General features: G+C 35.6%; 1 protein-coding gene across 1 annotated transcript; it reads left to right on the plus strand.

The window, feature by feature from the left end:
- The first annotated feature begins 2,109 nt into the window (after positions 1–2,109).
- Positions 2,110–8,383, plus strand: LOC109021071 (50S ribosomal protein L3, chloroplastic). Its single transcript, XM_019003615.2, has 2 exons — positions 2,110–2,763; positions 7,973–8,383. The coding sequence occupies exons 1-2, from the start codon at positions 2,196–2,198 to the stop codon at positions 8,260–8,262; spliced, it is 858 nt and encodes a 285-aa protein (XP_018859160.2). The 5' UTR covers positions 2,110–2,195; the 3' UTR covers positions 8,263–8,383.
- The last annotated feature ends 9,564 nt before the right edge of the window (positions 8,384–17,947 follow it).

Here is a 17,947-nt window from a genome sequence, read left to right on the forward strand (position 1 = left end):
AGTGAAGTTATATCTAAACCTCCAACCTTCTCAATCCCTGTCCAAATATCTGATCAGCTTGGCCTCTTTCCATTTTTCACCTCCCCTTCTCCCCCACCACCACAAGGCCTTTATCTATAAATTTATTGGATTCATATTTCCTCTAACTTGAGACAGCCAGAACAAGTGAATATAACTACAATATAAAAGAGTATTTGAGGTAGATTATTTGTGACGAGAATTACGATTGAGGACGAAAGCAAACTCATTTTAACAGGAAATAATCATTTTCACAGGAAGTAACTGGCCACAAACAAACAGTTTTCTATATATATTCTATCAAACCGCATGCAACTTCTTAATCCGCAAGTTAGACCACAATCCTCACCCCTTAGCTTGTATCTTCTTAGTTTTAATTTAGTGCAAAGTTTCTAAGCAAACAAAATAATTGACTATATGAATGAAAACTTATATTTTTTTCATTTGTTCATTTTGTTGGTTTCATGTATGACTCTCTTCCATTTATGTTAAAGTATTGGGCTAATTATTTTGACAAGCGATTGATATCAGGCATTGAGCTCCTATATATCGAGCCTAGTAAAGCTGATAGATGAAGCCAATGGTTAAGAGTTCAAACAAGATATAGAGATTGCAAACTAGATATATATCAATGCCTGCTTCTTTCTCGATGAAAGTTGAATTGATATCATTATTTAGTATATTTACACAAGCTTAAATTTCATAAGAAGAGAGAAACAAATCAAAACTCAATCTCCTTAGGATCCTGTGCCATTTTAGGGTATCCTTTATAATCCAATTTCATGCCTGGTGTTGTGGAAACGACCCTGAACTTGAGCCTCAAGGCATCCATTATTTGTTGAATGCTCTCCTTCTCTAGGTCAAAAAAGGGAAAAGTCTATTTTAGTTGCCACAGATCCCCTCTCTCGGTAAAGTCAAAAGGCTAGAAAATAGATTGCATAAAAGTAACAAAGAACAATAATCCATTATTAGTGTTACATTACAAGAAAAATTGGCTTTTTTCAATGCCCAATTTCATCGCAAAAAATCCTTAAAATCGCCGCATTTGAATTTTTCGTCGTTATTTAAGTCGCTGCATATTGGTTGGCATTGTTTATTCACTTTTGTGATAAAGTAGCGAAACTCAAAAATCGTCGCAATAAGGACTTATTTTCGACATTTTTTTTCCGCAATTACTCAACATTTCACCATAAAATATCAAGTTGTACATGAAATAAAAGAAAAGTAAGAAATCATATACCACACAAAGAGACAGAGACAGGCAAAATTTGCAGACAACAAAGAAAAGGCTTGAAACACCTGTGAAACTCTTTGAATCAAAGTTCCAGATGCATTACATCTTCTAATTTTATAAAAAAGGACAAGTCCATTAATGTGGTGAATATGCTATAAATTCAAATCCATCTTCAATATATTTTTTTAAAGGAATCCATCTTATAGACAACAATTATGACTAGTTGGGTTTGCATAAATATATCCAAAGTTGCTTCGAATGGGCTTGCCATTGTATAGGTGATAAGAGTCTCACTTAAGTTGAATTAAGAAGAGCTTTACACATTATAAATTCTGAGGGTAAATGTGTGTGCGTGAGAGACAAATGGGTCAAATTTCATATGGCGTGGTTGAGCGCTGGTTAGGTGCCATATCATGCTAGAAGCGAGAGTTTGCCGTGGATTTCATTTTATGTGTCTAATTCTCTCATTCTAAATATCTAAATTGAAGAAAATCTAAATCTCAAAAAAATGAATTAACTCCGACATTTCTGCTGAATTAATCTCGATAGAATAATTGTATATTATTAATATTATTTTTTCAAGTAATTTTGTAATAAATATAATTTATTATAAATATTAAGAAACTATATAAATTTCAAGTTGTTTATAACTAGGCTTTTTATTTAAATTAAATCAATTTTAAAAAAGTGGAAAAAATGATTATATGAGTTTGGCCGGGCCGAAACAAAGTAAGAAGGTAGCCTCGTTCGGGTTTATCATGAATGCATAAAATATGTAGCAAACGAGGAAAAGCCCAATAGGAAACTCAAAAAGGGCCCACCGAAGGTGGGACTAAAGCAGCAGTAAGCAAGCAGAATGCTGCAATCTTGCCAAGGATAAGAAGGGACTGAAGGTAGAGAGAGATAAGAGAGCGGTGATTCGCCCCTTCCGAAAGAACGAGAGATGTCAAGCCTATCGGTATCGATGTGCAGGGCAACGGTTCCAATTGCCCACAGTTCTAACCATCATCCATTTTCTTCTATCAAGTGTTCTTTTTTCAGTAACAACAACAACCCACTTACCCTCTTTCGAGTGCACCAGTCCCAGAGTTTTAAACCTCCCGGCGGGAATGGGAAGGCTATGGTGGTCAGAATGAGCTACGAGGCAGGCGTTGGGGTCATGGGTACCAAGCTGGGCATGATGAGTTACTTCCAGCCCGATGGAAAGGTCGTCCCGGTCACCGTCGTTGGATTTAAAGAAGGAAACATCGTCACCCAGCTCAAGACCGAGGCCACCGACGGCTACAATGCCGTCCAGGTGGGGTACCGCAGGGTCAGGGACCGGAAGCTCACCAAGCCGGAGATGGGTCATTTACAGAAGGCGGGCGCTATTCCTATGCGCCACCTTCAGGAGTTTCGCTTGCTGTCCGTGGATGGCTTTGAACCCAACCAGCGGCTTGTGTTTGATGAGATTTTTAAGGAGGGTGATTTTGTTGATGTGTCCGGCACTACCATTGGCAAGGGATTCCAAGGTTCTCTCTCTTTCTCTCTTCCCACTTTGTTCTATATTCGGGTTATATGACTGTATTTTCTCCCATTTTCCTTCCTTTTTTTCAATCTTATGTGAATTACGCTTTGGTTACTGTGAGAAAATTTGAGCCAATGGTGGACCCTATGGATTTCAATATAGGGGAAGCTGCGGTTTGTCAAACTCATAGCCTATGATTGTGTCGGTTAGATCTCACAGAGATAGAAGTCATGTTTTGCTGTTTTACAACCATCTTTCTTATGAAAAATTCAGTTTGCCGCCTAAATTGGATGACCTTACCTTTGATTCTATTGATGATGAGGAGGCTAAGGGGATGGAAAGACTGAAGAGAGTTTGTGGAGATTTAGTAATTGGAGGTGCTGAAGGGGTTGATCAGTGATAAGTCTCTGGATTCTCTATGCCATTTTTTCGGATTTTCTGGGATGTTAAGTGCTAACAAAGTAGATGTACTTCAACGATTTCTATGCTTGTGGTAAATTTGAAAGGAGCCTTAAAGCTACTTATCTTGCACTCTCTCAAAGAAAGTCAGGGTTGTAGAAATTAAGGACTTTCATTCCATTAATAGAACAATATGCATATAGCACAAGTACACAGGAGTCCAGGACGTATAAAAGAGAAACATCTAACTAAGATTTACATTTGATACAAGAAACTCATGCACATTCAAATCTATCTCAAATGCCCGGAGGAACAAAGTGTTGAGAAAGAAAACTATAAACATGCGGGATCCATCTTCCATATTGCTGCTACTTGTGGATTACCATATAGACCCCTCCAATTTGCTAAGGAGTCCACAATCTACTTGGTATGACCCATGCTAGACCCATTCTAATAAAGAAATCATTCCATAGGATTTTAGCTACCTCACAATGTAATAACATTTTATCCACGGTTTCTCCACTCCTCTTGCACATAGAGCATCAATCCATCACAATGATCTGCCATTTCCTTTGATTATCTGTAATGAGAATCTTCCATAGTGACCTCCAAACAGAGGAAGCTACTTTCCTTATTTATTTATTTATTTTTGCTTGGCAATTTATTAGAGGCATCAGAGCCCCAGTAGGGAGGATTGAACCCTCCAGTTTATAGTCCCATGGTCCCTAAGGACCAGGGTAGATGCCAGTCAGCCCACAAGCCATTGGCCAAAGAAAGCTGCTTTCATGGTGCCTTAGTCGTCCTAATATTCCTGCAAGGAAATGGATTAGTATCTTGACTAGTGACAGCTTGATAATATGATCTAACTAGGTATTTGCCTTTTCTTTTTAGGGACTCCAAAGGATCTTGTCTACTCCTCCCAATGTCAATCTTGAGGAATATAGTAAGTTGAAAAACTTTGCAACGGCCTCCACTTCTCAGTGTTTTGCTACTATGGAAAAACTAGCATCCCATTGCAAGAAGCCACTGGAGACTTCCATAAGGTCTGCTATAGAGGCATCTTTCACCTGTGCAATCTCGTACACTACTGGAATAGTTTCTTTAAGGACCATGCTTCTATAGTATAGATCATGCCAAAACTTTATGCAAGAGCCATCCCCCCCACCTCTAATCAAGTGTGTCTTGAGAAAGTATCCTAGCATCTTATATGCTTCCACAACCACACTCCATGAGATCCACGTACTTCATTCAAATACCAACCGCCCCAAGTCCCTCCAGGTTTCGAATCTATTACAACCTTCCATAGAGAATCCTTTTCTTGTTGATATCACCACAACCATTTTCCCAATATGGTCTGATTAACACCAACAAGTTCTGAACTCCCAACCCTCCAAACATCATAGCACATACCTTTGCCCAATTTACTAGATGAAATTTAAACTCATCGGCCATCCCACTCCATAAGAAATCATGTTGTAGCTTCTCTAACCATATTGAGCCACCTTAGTAGGAAGTGGGATTAAGAACAAAAAATATGTGGGCAATTTGGACAGGGTGCTTTTGATCAAGGTAATTCTTTCCCCTTTGGACAAGTAAATCTTCTTCCAACTAGCCAAATTGCGCTCCATCCTTTCAATTATCCCATCCCAAATAGCCTTTGTCTTGAATGAGGCACCCAATGGAAGGCCAAGGTATTTCATAGGCAGGGAAGATTCCTTGCATCCCAACAGATTAGCCAAGTGCTACAGTTTTTGATAGCCTCAAAGCATAAAAGAAGTGGCTTAAGGCTTGAATTTATTGTTGATTTGATCTAGAAAAGATAAGGGTATCATCTGCAAATAGAAGATGTGAGAGATTGAGAAACCAGAAAAAAGACAGCCATTCACAGAACTTGATATCATTTTGCCAAGAGAGCTTCCATGATAATGTCAAAGAGTAGTGGAGATGGTGGATCACCCTGCCTCAAACTTTGAGAAGTATTGAAGAATCACACTGGTGGGCCATTCATCAAGATAGAAAAACAGAGTACGGAAATACAAAATGCTATTTAAGAACGCCATTTCCCCCAAAACTAATCCTTGCTCGCATGTAAAGCAAGAAATTCCAGTTGATGTGATCTTTCTCCATGTCCAACTCTTTTTTTGATAAGTAAAAAACTCTATCTGTACAAATGAAATAGGTTTTGGCCATGTACATAGGGAGTATACAAAAGAAAACACATAAATGCTTTCTAGGAACCTGAAAATGATACAAGAAAATCATGAACACTAGTTCCATTAACCACAATGGCAGAAATCCAAAGAAAAAAGGTGCGCACAAAAAGATTTCGAAGTTCATCCAAAGTGCACTCTCTATCTTCAAAGCAACAATCGTTCATTTCCAGCTAGATACACCACATAAGGCACAAAGGAATCATCCTCCAAACCGCAGCCACCTGAGAATAACCGTGAAGACCATTCCAGCTAGCTAAGAGGAATGGAAGATGTTTTGAAAATAGAGAACGCTCATTGGGGGGGATTAGGGACTTAATTTTCCAATCTTTGTTACTTTGGCTAAGGCTATTGTATTAGAGGGGGTTTAATTTTAATGACTTGTATGCTTCTTTTTTTGTTCGTAGGCTATGATTAGATATTTCTCTCTTGTATATCACCTGTGTACTTGGGCTATGCTTAATTGTGAGGATCAATAAATTTTCTTATTAAAAAGGAAAAAAAAAAAAAAAACAGATCCACCACCCCTGAAGGCATCACCCAAGTAATGCCAGATCTACTAAAAATATCATCCCATGACGCCCTTGCCACCTCACAATGCAAACCTGCAAAGCAACCTAGATCTTCTGATTTAAGTCTACTATCGAAACATATCTATCCATATATTGAATGGTGTATGGAAGATTATTTCTTAAGTTCTAGGCAGCAAGATGAGATCAGTGTTTGAAAAAATTATATCTAGAACTCAGAATGCATTCATCAAGGAAAGACATATTTTAGACCTAGTCAAATAGAATTGATCAAAAATCGAAGGTGTCCTATGCAAATTGGACCTAGAGAAGGTGAGTAGACGATAAATTCAAATCTTAATGCAGGCAAAGTATATCTCGTTGAATCAATGTACGCCACTTCATGTATAACGAGAATCACACTTTGGCATGATGTGTGGTGCTACAATCAACCAATGAAGGTAGCATTGGCAGAGTTATTCATCATTTTTAATTGTTTGGAAATTTTAGTGGTAAATTACTTAAAATTTTAACAATACTCAACAATGGAATATCATTTTGTTAGATCAGTACATGATTGGAGCATGGACCTAATTTCTATGTTTTTCAACTCTTTGGATGAGGCGGGGAGGACAAAATCTAGTGGACCTGCTCCAAAAGTGGGAAGTTCAAGGCTCAAACTTTTTATAATACCAAGCACCCCACCGGAGGCCCTCTCCCCTAGAAAGGCATTTTGTGTTTCTCTTCATGGACAACAGTGTTAGAGAAGATCCTAACTATGGATTATCTGAGAAAGAGTGTCAAAATGATGAATTGGTCTTGTTTGTTCAAAAGGAACAAGGAAACCATTTACCATCACTTGCATTGTGACGCGACTAGAGCTTTGTGGGCATTGTTGTTTTGCCTGTTTAGGATAAGCATGGATCATGTCTAAACAGGTAGTGTAGCTAATGGCTTATTCAAGATGTGGTTTGTTTTCTCCCCTATTGAGATTGCTTGAGAAAAGATAGTGGAGCAACATCAGATCTTTGCCGATGTTCACTTCAATTGCCTATTAGCTTTCATTGTATTTGAAAGTTTTGCTCATACCATACTGTATATTAGTTATGTTTCATTTTATGATTGTGTCTTCCCCCTCTTCATGGCAATATACATTTTCTCTTTGTTGGGAAATGTGATGGAAGTAAAATTCAAAGCCTGTATCTTCTGTCTCTTGCCGCTTCTGAGAAGGTATGAAACTTATTGGAACACAAAAAGTGTTGGTTTCTTCTTCTCCTTTTTAAAATAAAAAACCAGTTTAACACACAAGGCTTTTGGTCTCCCTGTTGCATTTTCGGTTCTTGAAAGGACTGAGCCAAACAAATTATCACTGGATGGAACTTACAGTTATGCCTCTAGGTTCTCATTTATACTTTCTTTTTTGTTTTTGTTAGGTCTGAAATGATAATGTTCATAGGAGATCTAAGCATGCCAAATTTCAAATAAGAAACAATTTCTGGAAGCATCTAGTTACCTGTAACCTATTTAAAGCTTGGACTCAATATATTTGTCCAAAGTTGCACTTTAATCTCACAAAGATGTTGACATTGAGAACTTTGGCTTCCAAACTGTTGTTTCAAGACCCTCTGTTCCATTTACTCTAGCCCAAAAGTTTCAATGATTGGAATCACAAAAAGAGGTTGTACCTAAAATCGTAGCTCTTGCCAGCCTTTCACAATATATCATGTCTCCTATCCTCTTATTATTCAACATATATTAGCAGATACATTCATGAGTACATACTGCTGTGAAAGAGTGTGATTCATTATAGAAGTATCATGTATTTTATCATCATAAAAAGCATATTGATGTTTATTTATAAGTGTCACAAGGAGCTTTGAGTGAGCGCTGTAATAATGTTTTTATGGAGTTAAGCATTAGATCTTGAATATTTCTCAGCACTGTTAAATAAAATATTCTCCAGCTTCAATTTGTCTTTATGTTAAGTTTCTAGTGTCCAATGTCGCGCTCGTATTATAGATATTGACTGTGCCATATAGTCTAATTATCATGCGGTTCGACTCAAGTTGAATTCTTTTGTTTAATTTTCCCCCAGGCGGAATCAAGCGGCACAACTTTAAAAGGGGTCAAATGACCCATGGTTCCAAGAGTCATAGAGCTCTTGGATCCATTGGTGCTGGGACAACACCAGGTCGCGTATACAAGGGAAAGAAGATGCCTGGTAGGATGGGAGGAACCAATAGAAAGATCAGAAAGCTTAAGATTGTCAAAATTGACAATGATCTTAATGTTGTCATGATTAAAGGTGCTGTCCCAGGTAAGCCAGGAAATCTTTTGAGGTTAGCTCCAGCAAAGATTGTAGGGAAGAACATTCCAAAGAATTAGTTTGTTTTTGTCTCTGTACTTAAAAATTTCCATTTGACTTTTGATTTCGCTCATTTTTGCACTGTCAAGTCACTCTAATATTCTCTCAAGTAGAAATTAGTAGCCAATGGTTTTGATGGTATTTGCTTCTCAAATTTTTCGACATTTGAAGGACACATTTTCTACACTGTTGGGGATTCATTTTATCCTCAACAGTGTAGAGGATGTGTCCACACCAGCTTGGCTTGCAAATATAATTTTTTATTTGCACTCTCATGAGATATGTTTTTGAAATATGTCCTATGGTGTCTTTGCCATGCCAGTAAATGAGTTAAGCATGCCTTAGAGAAATGCAATCACACAGCCACTGATATCTCTTCTTTATAAAAGTTTATGCCATCAGCTGAATGGCATATTTATTAACGCAATAGATGCTGTCTTGGGAAGAAACTTGATTACATTTCTCCTTTCCATATGCACTGGGATGAGTTTGATTTTAGAACTTGATGTTTCATAAATGACATTTATTTATTTTTTATTCTGAGGTCTATTTTCACCAATATCAATGATCATTGCCAAAATTTACGTAAACAGATGACGTACCATTTTTAAATAGCTTTTCACTAATGGGATGCGGATTTTTAGAAATTTTTTGTACTCAAGATCCGAATATTGGAGAGAATTTTCCCAAGACCAAAATTCTTACCACTTGAGCTACTAAGGATATGAGTACTGCTGCTCCCACAGAAAATCCGAATGGGTACCGAATGGTGTAAATTGTTTTTTCTTTTTTCTCTCATTTTTCTTTAACCAATTTTTAAACTCCTTTAAATATTTTTAAAAAATAAAAAAAAATCACAAAATTATTAAAAAAAATACTTCCTTAACCATTAAATAAAAATAAATGGGTACAAAATATGTGTACATTTCTTCGGTGGCTCTATCACACCCTCCAATGACGGTTTTATGTGCGTGTGGTTTCAAGAAAATAGAACTTACCCTATTTGTTTTAGAATTATTAATTGCATTTTTATATAAAATGATAGAGAATAACTTCAAATTGGATGTGATGTAAAGAGGAGGGTATAAAACATCACCATCCCAAGAAAATTATAATGAAACCGGCCATATGTAATCCACTCTATCTCCCTCTCTCTCTCTCTCCTCAGGCTGCACACCCTAGTCTTTCTACCAGCCATTGCTTTCTACCAGCCATTGCAGCCTGAAGCTCTTAGGTAGACTCTGAGAGGAAATGCCCACCCCTGCTTGAAGGCCAGTGAAAGTAGTTTAATTTTTTGAAAAAAGTAGCTTTGATTGAATATTCACAAATGCGAACTTGTGTTCTAAGATGAAGATAGTCTCCAAATGATAGCCTATACCACACAACAAAGGCCAAAGGGTCCCTTTCCACCAGCAACGCAGGACAAATTGCTTGGCTTCCCAGTCTCAATTATATTGTACAAAGTACTTGAGTGTGTAGGGTCTTTGTTAAATCGTTGTCTCCTTACACACCCGTCGACCAATTCTCCTCAATTGTGGCTCCTCGCAATTCAACTGCCTTAGATATTGCACTGGGGTTGGAGACGTGAATTCAAAATTCCTCTGTCTTGAACAATCGTTGAACAACCACGCATCTCTAGCTTGATTGCAACTAGACAGTTTGCCACTGCTACCCAAGTGTCCTATGAGTTTTGGGTTGCGATGGCTTCAAAGGGGTGTCGCTTGAGGAGAGAGAGAGAGAGAGCGCAAAAACGTTTGGCTTGAGAGAGAGAGAAAGGATTGAGGTGAATTACCTATTGCCAGTTTCATTTTAATTTTCTTGAAATGGTGACGTGTTGTTTGGTAATTAAAAGGTGTAAACCTTCTCTTTATACCATGTCATGTTCTAGCATCTTTCTAAGGTGATATTTCTAGGGGTGGGCGAAATGCCCAATTCCGACATCTGACTCCAACGACCAAAGTCGGAGGCCAAATTGAACTCCAACTCCAACGGAGAATCAAAGCGGATTCCGACTCCAATCGAAGTTGCCGGAGTCAAAGTCAGAGCGTCGGAGTCCAACTCAAAGCTAGGCTTTTTTTTTTCAATTTTCTTACCACTTTCCCAATATCCAAAGATTCCAAACAACAAGGGACGAATTGAAAAATAAACAGCATAAAAAAATTATTGGATATTTTCGTATCAAAGATGAAATCAAGGGAATGATTGAAAAGACTTTCCTAGCATTAACAACATCAAGGGACGAATCGAAAAGGAAGCTTCGCAAAAGAGAGAAAACGAAGCTACTGTCTAAATGGGAAAAAAAAAAATCATTTCTCTTGATCAAGGCTTTCCCTTGATCTCATCTCTTAGGCTTTGTTGAAATGAAGTTGTTGTCGAGGGTGTCATTGAAGACAGAAACGGTGAGACTCAGACAATTAGTAGAAGAATAAGAAAGAAGAGGAAGAAGAGAATAAGTAGAACGAAATGAGGGGTTGGGTTAGTGAAAAGAAAAGGATGAATATATATGAAGAGAAAAATGACATCGTTTTAAAGATTTTCTTAGAGAGAGAGAGAGAGAGAGAGAATTCAGTCTTGTGGATTATGGCCATTGGGGCTAGAATGCATATATGGGATTTAAAAATTTATACCCCAATCGTCTTGTCCATGTCCGAACTTCGATTCTAACTCCGACTCTGATTCTAAATTCTAAATTTTTGACTCCATCAGAGTCAAAATCAAAATCAGAGAGAATATTGACCAAAGTTTTTGCCTATTCCTAGATATTTCAAATCAATCCCTCCATTAGAATTCTGTTAATTAATGATGAAAATACTGATTGATGCGTTATAACCAATGAGAAAAGGAATGTGTCATGATTATACACAGCCAACTTTTAAAAATTAAAAAATGCACAATCAGAAAGCGTAATTATAATAAATATTTAAAGTTAAAAAAATATACGCTTAAAAAAGGGTAGTCACCCAGTGCAGATTGGTCCACCCAAGGGGTGGCCACCATGCACTGGCCCATCTTGCGAGGGCCACCTACTTGGACAACCAAGATTTAGGCCTGGTTTGGTTAGCCAAAACAGATGGACACATCTTATCTGGAGTTCTACCGTACAATAGTTTTGGTTATCCAAACACAATATTTCATCTCTTAAATTTTGAAAATATCAACTAAAATGATCAATAAATAAACAATATAAAACAGTGAAAACTGACATGAACAGTGTGTGAACAGTGCCAAAACTGACGTGAACAGTACACAATTTGGGTACTCTATAAAACAGTGGGATCCAAACATTTTTTAAATCCCAAAAATTAAAAACTATCTCATTTAATATCACTATTTAAATACACATTTTTTCTTACAAACTATTTTATCTCTTCTTAACTCAATAATTTCACTAGCTACTATTTAAAATATCTCATCTCATCTCATCTGAACTGTGTATCCAAGCTTGATTGTTGAAATGGGTAGCCGCCCATTTTTTAATTGTGTTTTTTTTATTTTTTATAATGCCTTGTGCTGATTGGGCTCGGTAATTTTATATATATATATATATATATATATATATATATATATATTTCATCTTTTTAATAGCTGACTATGTATAAATATAACATGTGTCCCATTCTAATTTTCGGTAAGAGTAACCATACTACGGCATACCACGGGATTTTTTTTATTTTTTTATTTTTTTTTCTTTATGTGCATACCACGGGATTTACCATAACAATGACTAGTTTACGACATGCAAATGATACGAGGATGAAAATTGGGACCAACGCAAATTTATTATTTAATTAATGATTTGTTAAAACGATCTGGTGTCCATACGATGTGTACATATGAGATTTTTTTAACCCAAGGTGAGAAATTGTAGACCTGAGAAGACAAAGGAAAGTAATAGAAAATAAATGAGATAAGAGCACTAGTAGTAGAATCAACCTAACTCCAAAATTTAGTGAGGTTGCATAAAAATTAACTACAGCAGACTCAATATATCTACAACGTTTTTAACCAAATTTATTTTCACTGGCCAAATCTTATTTTGGGCATCAAAAATTACTCTTTCTGCCTGTATTGGGTTCAAGGGACTACTCCAAGTTTGACAAAAACTTACCAGGTTCACATTGAACTTCATTGTCTACATTTTTTGCATTCACTAGATCATTTTGTTCAACCACCTTCTGTTGACCCTGATCAAGTGGATTTATGTCTGAAAACAAATATGGAGGAGGCGATGCACCACTCTGTAACAGAACAACATGTAGTTTGTGAGCAAATGTTATGTTTTTTACCGTGTCTGTAGTGCTTCCTAAAACAATATTTTTTTACTTTGGTTTATTATGGTTACCTCAGAAGTCCCGAAATAATATTTTTTTGGTAACTAGATTTTACTTTGTGTCAGTACATTTAAAGCCTAGTTTGTTTTCGGAGATGAGATGAGATGAGATGAGATTAAAGTTAAAAAGTTGAATAAAATATTGTTAGAGTATATTTTTTAATATTATTTTTATTTTGGGATTTGAAAAAGTTGAATTGTTTATTTTATTTTGTATTGGAAGTTGGGAAAGTTGTAATGATTAGATGAGATGAGATGAGATGAGATGAGAAGTTTTCCCAAAACAAACGAGGCCTTAATAGCTATATAGTCATCAGGTCTTCTTTGTGAGTACATACAATATACACTTGAATCTTCTAAGGCTAACAGCATTTGGCATTTGACATTTGGCATTTGGCTTTATTGTATGTGAATGTTTGCATAGACTAACTCAAATTGTTGAAGTGAATAAAATTGTTGAGCAAATGTAATGTTTTATAGTGAAAGAATACAACCGTTAGAGAAATATAACCGTTAGAGAAATATATATGTTGAAGAAATATAGCTGTTAAAAATATAGACGTTGAAAAAAATAAGGCTGAAAAAAAAATATATGTTAGAAAGATATGACCATTGGAAGAATATGACTATTTAAAAAACATATCAGTTGGAAGCATATAACCGTTGTTAAAAAAAGGCTTCTAGAAAATCATATATGTTGAAATAATATAAACGTTAAAAAATTAATGTGTACATTTTTAATAACGAATAAATATTCAAGTACAATTAAAATTAAAATAAATGAAAAGATCAAAATCAATATTTTAATAGAATAATGATAGATTTGAAGAGTTTATTATTTGAGGTTATTGAAAAGTAGTTAAATTTATAAAAGTGAATTTCCTAATCAAATTTTGGTCAAATTTTAGTTAGGCCACTACTAATGCTCTAAGAATTTATACATTCAATGCCATCGTCTACGTCCACAAGAGTTAAATACGCAGGACATAAAGCTTCCGTGTTTTTTTTTTTCCTCTTTGTTATAAAGAAAGAATGCAAATGAAAAGAGGGAGTCCAAAATGAAGTTGTATATGAGCCACATTAAGTTCTGTTTGGATGTTGAGCTTAGTTGAGATGGTGAAATGAGTTTTGTGAGGCCTACCTAAGATCAGTTGAGTTGTGTTTGGATGTTAAGATGAACCTAAATGTATTTATAGGAAGTTGAAAAATATTACGGGTCTCGTGTGTAAAGAGGTGTTGAGTTTAAAAAAAATTGCGGTTCTCACGTGTAAAGATATTTTGAGTTGAGATGAATTTACTGATTTGAGAGTTTGGTGTTTGGATGTTAGACTCAGCTTAAAATTAGAGTGAGCTTAAAATTAGACTGAACTGATTTGATCTCAGTTTAATCCAACTTCCAAACGAGGCCTAATACAGTACATTTTGAGTTAAATACTTGCTCTCCGCTTGGTTGGTCAGCATGATTTTTAAAATCTTTTGAACAGTCTTAGCACCTCTAATGGAAAAGTAGTAACAACCCAAAACAGTTCTTTTATAAGAAAGAACGAAGCATGGTTATTACACAATTTTGATGTGGCTTTCAATGCCATAACTCGGGAAAAAAACAAACAAAACAAACAAAACAAAACAAAGTGCACATTCAACTTCGAAAATATCATTGTCTTTTATTTCATCAACTGTCTCAACCTTAGAAGCAACAAACACAGAAAATGAAGATAAACAAATATGATCAATTCGAGAAGATCAACCTCCAAGTCAGAAAATAAATGCAAGAGTTTTTGCTTAACTTCTTCATTGCTTAAGGGATATTTAATAACAACTAGATTAACAATTTTGGACAATAACAGACCACTAGTCCACTAAACATACCACTAATCTACTTAAGCTAAGCCAAGACTTGAGCCTAAGAGATCGGACTCCACAATAGTAACAAAACAACAATAACTGGAGAATCGGTCATAAGACCTTACAAGTAGACATGTGCTTAAATAAAACTTCTAATGTACTTAACATGCAAATATGGTTGTGGCATACTACAACTCCTCAAATCAATGATCATACTACATACCTTGTGGTTGATGTGGCATCTAGTATGAAAAATGTTCTCGCTCTGCTGCTCTATATCATCCATCTTAATTTGTGTATTGAGTGCACACCTAGTAACAAAAGAATCACCATACTCGTCTTTCTCATACCCATTTTCAATACTAGACTCACGTCGCCTTCTATCTCTCATGCCTTGTAGATTTCTAATTTCTGCATCTTGATGATCCATCATATCCCTCACTTTACCCAACACCAAGTTCAACCGCTTAAACTGTTGTTGCATGACTTGCAACATAAAGGATGAGTTATCTGTCATCCTCTTTGGTGATGAGTCACTCCTATAAGACATTGTAATGTGCTGCACAAAAATAATATTAGTGAAAAATCTCACACACTCCCTTACGTGTTTACACTCAAATAATAGCGCTTCACTCGTGTTTTACTCATAATTGGCTTTTTCCTGATAATAGTCTCACACTCTCTTGCATTTTAACTCAAAAGTTTTCCCGCTCAAGTTTTTTAAGAAATAGTGTTCTTTAAGAATTAGTTAAAGAACAAGAAACAAGAACATTACAATGACACGAGACTCAATGAATTTATACGAGGGAAAGAGTAATTGTAAACCAAGATACCAACTAAAAAGATGTATTCAGCCACTTTGATGATAAAGGTCAATCAATAAATGTATTTCTTTCTCTTTGTTGTAACTATGTAGCAACCTTTGAATATGCTACCATTTCTTTCTTTTTCTTTTTTTTTTTTTTGAATTTTCTTTTCTTTTCTTTTCTTTTCTCTAATGAATCACAAACAACAATATTCAATTATGAAAATTAAGCAATTGAATTCAAGCACACAAGACTTAACAATGAAGTAAAAGAGAAATAATGGAACGACACTCCAAGCAATTGACAAACTTAGAGATCTAAGAAACCCTAGAATTTTGAAACCCTAGGAGATGCAAATTTCAGCCAAACCAAAAAATCCTAAGAATTTAAGTAGCCTACTTTTTGTTTCAATTTCTTTTTTGTTTTTGGCAACCCTAGAATAATGAAACCCTAGAATCGAAATTAAAGATACAATAATTAAAAGACAGAATCAGACCTGATTGAAAACCTTGCTCTGAATACCAAATGTGAACCCGTAGGAATAGAATCCCTTGAACCCACAATCAATTTGAAAACTCACCAAGAAAGCCAAAATTAAGTCAATAGATGGAGAACCTACACCCGATGAGAACTCGTTTCAAGAACCTAGATTATATTAAAATCTAGACCCGTTGAAGAACCCGTCTCATGAACCTAGATTACAAGGAGGAACGCCACAAAGGTTACGATTTACCTTTGATAAGTTCAAAATTTCAATTAAGAATAAAATGAGTAAAACTCAACTCACAATGACTAAATTCATCAAATTTCATAAATTTCTTAACATGAGACAACAAAGAGTATTTAAAACAAAACTGAATCAAACCCTAGCCAAAATAAATCCCCATCTTCCAAAAATGCCCCTGGATGAACAGTGTCACGGCTACAGTACGGCACTACAGTAACTCGGCTACAATACTTTTAAAACTCTAGTTCAATAAAATAATAAATTTTCCAACATGCTCTTGAATAGGCCCCCCCTTAAGTCCTTCTCATAATTAAACCCAATAATTCTAAACTAATAAAATAAGTTATTTAAATGAATTAAACAAGTTGAAACTCTTCAAGGGCCCAAAGCCTTTAAGTTATGTTGTTGCCCTCTTCCATAGCTTATTCAAATGAATCAAAACAAGATCTTCATCTTTCAAGTCCAACTTTACTATTGGAGTCTTGCTAACTTCATCCCAAGTGGATTGTATCAATCTTTGCATTGCCTCCTTGATTTTCTTGGCTATTGACCATGTAATTGACTCATCTGGAACTTGCAAAGGATCTTTAAGACTAGGTCTATTTTGGTGCCCATCAATGGGTTATTTTATCTTCCACAGTTCATAAAGTAGCTTATCTCAAAAGTTCACATAATACGCTATCACTTGCTCACAGGAAACAGATAATACAAATGCATTTCCCAAACTGTGCTCAGTGTGTGACTAGATTACTAGAGTTACATGTCATCTTCTATTAGGCCACTTTCTACATTACAGCTGTTCATTATAGAGAATTATCTTCACTTTAATTGCAAACCATTACTGTTTGTTGGCTTTCATGCTACCACATTTTAAAATGTTCTTTTTTTAAACCCTGGTGATAGACAGCCTTTTTCCAAAAGCAACTCTTTTTTCCAATGATCTCTGGTTTGTCCCTTTTCTCCTTTTTCTTCTTCTTCTTCTTCTTTTTTTTTTTTAGTAAGGATTGCTTGGGTGGAGACTTTAGCCTCTCTGTTATTTTTGTTTCTTTCTAAACTATTAAGATGTGGTTCATTAAAGCCCAGTCAGCTGTAACATCAAGTGATCCCAATAGGGTAGAATGCTTCTTAGGTGCCCTAAGTTGTAAAGGTGGCAATTCGGTAGTCAGCAAAGTTTTGACTATTCCCTTTACTCAAGTGTCAATTTATTATATGAAATTCTCAATAAAGCTACTCTTAAACTATTCAAGTATCAATATGCTCATGATCCTAACACTTCCCTCTCAGACTAAAACTTCTAAAGTATGTTCAAATCTTTGAAAACAAATTCAATCAATGCCAATAGCATGCATGTTTTTGTACTTTAGTACCCTTCACCTCCAAAACTAACAATGGACATTGTCCTCAATGTTTGTACCGATTTAGGTAAGATGTGAAAATAAAAGTTCAAAGATAGTACCTGAGCTGCAACTTTTAAAACATTTGGGTAGTACTGAACTTAAAGGAAATGAAAATAAACAGACCCTGCAAGGCAGATTAGTGAGAGCAGAAGAAACGAAAGAAAAAAAAAACTTGAAGCTAATTAAAAAAAATATTCAACTGAAAGCATTATTAGCAATCTGCATTATCAGTGGGGTCCTGTAGTGGAAGTCTCTGATGAAAAGTGTCCCAAAAATGGTTTAAGTCTTTGGCCATTAACTTTGAAGGTATTTCCATTTTGTGGGTTCATGATTTCAATGGCATCATGGTGGAAGACTGTTTTGACTAAGTAAAGCCCAGTCTAATGAGATCTCAGCTTACCAGGAAACAGATGAAGCTTAGAGTTGTATAGCAAGACTTGCTGATTTGGTTCAAATGTTTTCTTGAGTATGCTTTTATCATGTAATGCTTTCATATGCACTTTTGGTTAACTTGGAATTTTCATAAGCATCTCTTTTCAATTCTTCCAATTCATACAATTGTAACTAACCATCTTAAAGACCCAGCTTTTTCCATATCAA

This window comes from Juglans regia, chromosome 12 (assembly GCF_001411555.2).
Source record: "Juglans regia cultivar Chandler chromosome 12, Walnut 2.0, whole genome shotgun sequence".
NCBI lineage: Eukaryota > Viridiplantae > Streptophyta > Magnoliopsida > Fagales > Juglandaceae > Juglans > Juglans regia.

Excerpts from the sequence above, each read along its gene's own strand:
- LOC109021071 (XM_019003615.2), top strand. The coding sequence starts at position 2,196 with ATGTCAAGCCTATCGGTATCGATGTGCAGGGCAACGGTTCCAATTGCC. Across the intron at positions 2,764-7,972 it reads CATTGGCAAGGGATTCCAAG|GCGGAATCAAGCGGCACAAC; the intron begins GTTCTCTCTCTT and ends ATTTTCCCCCAG.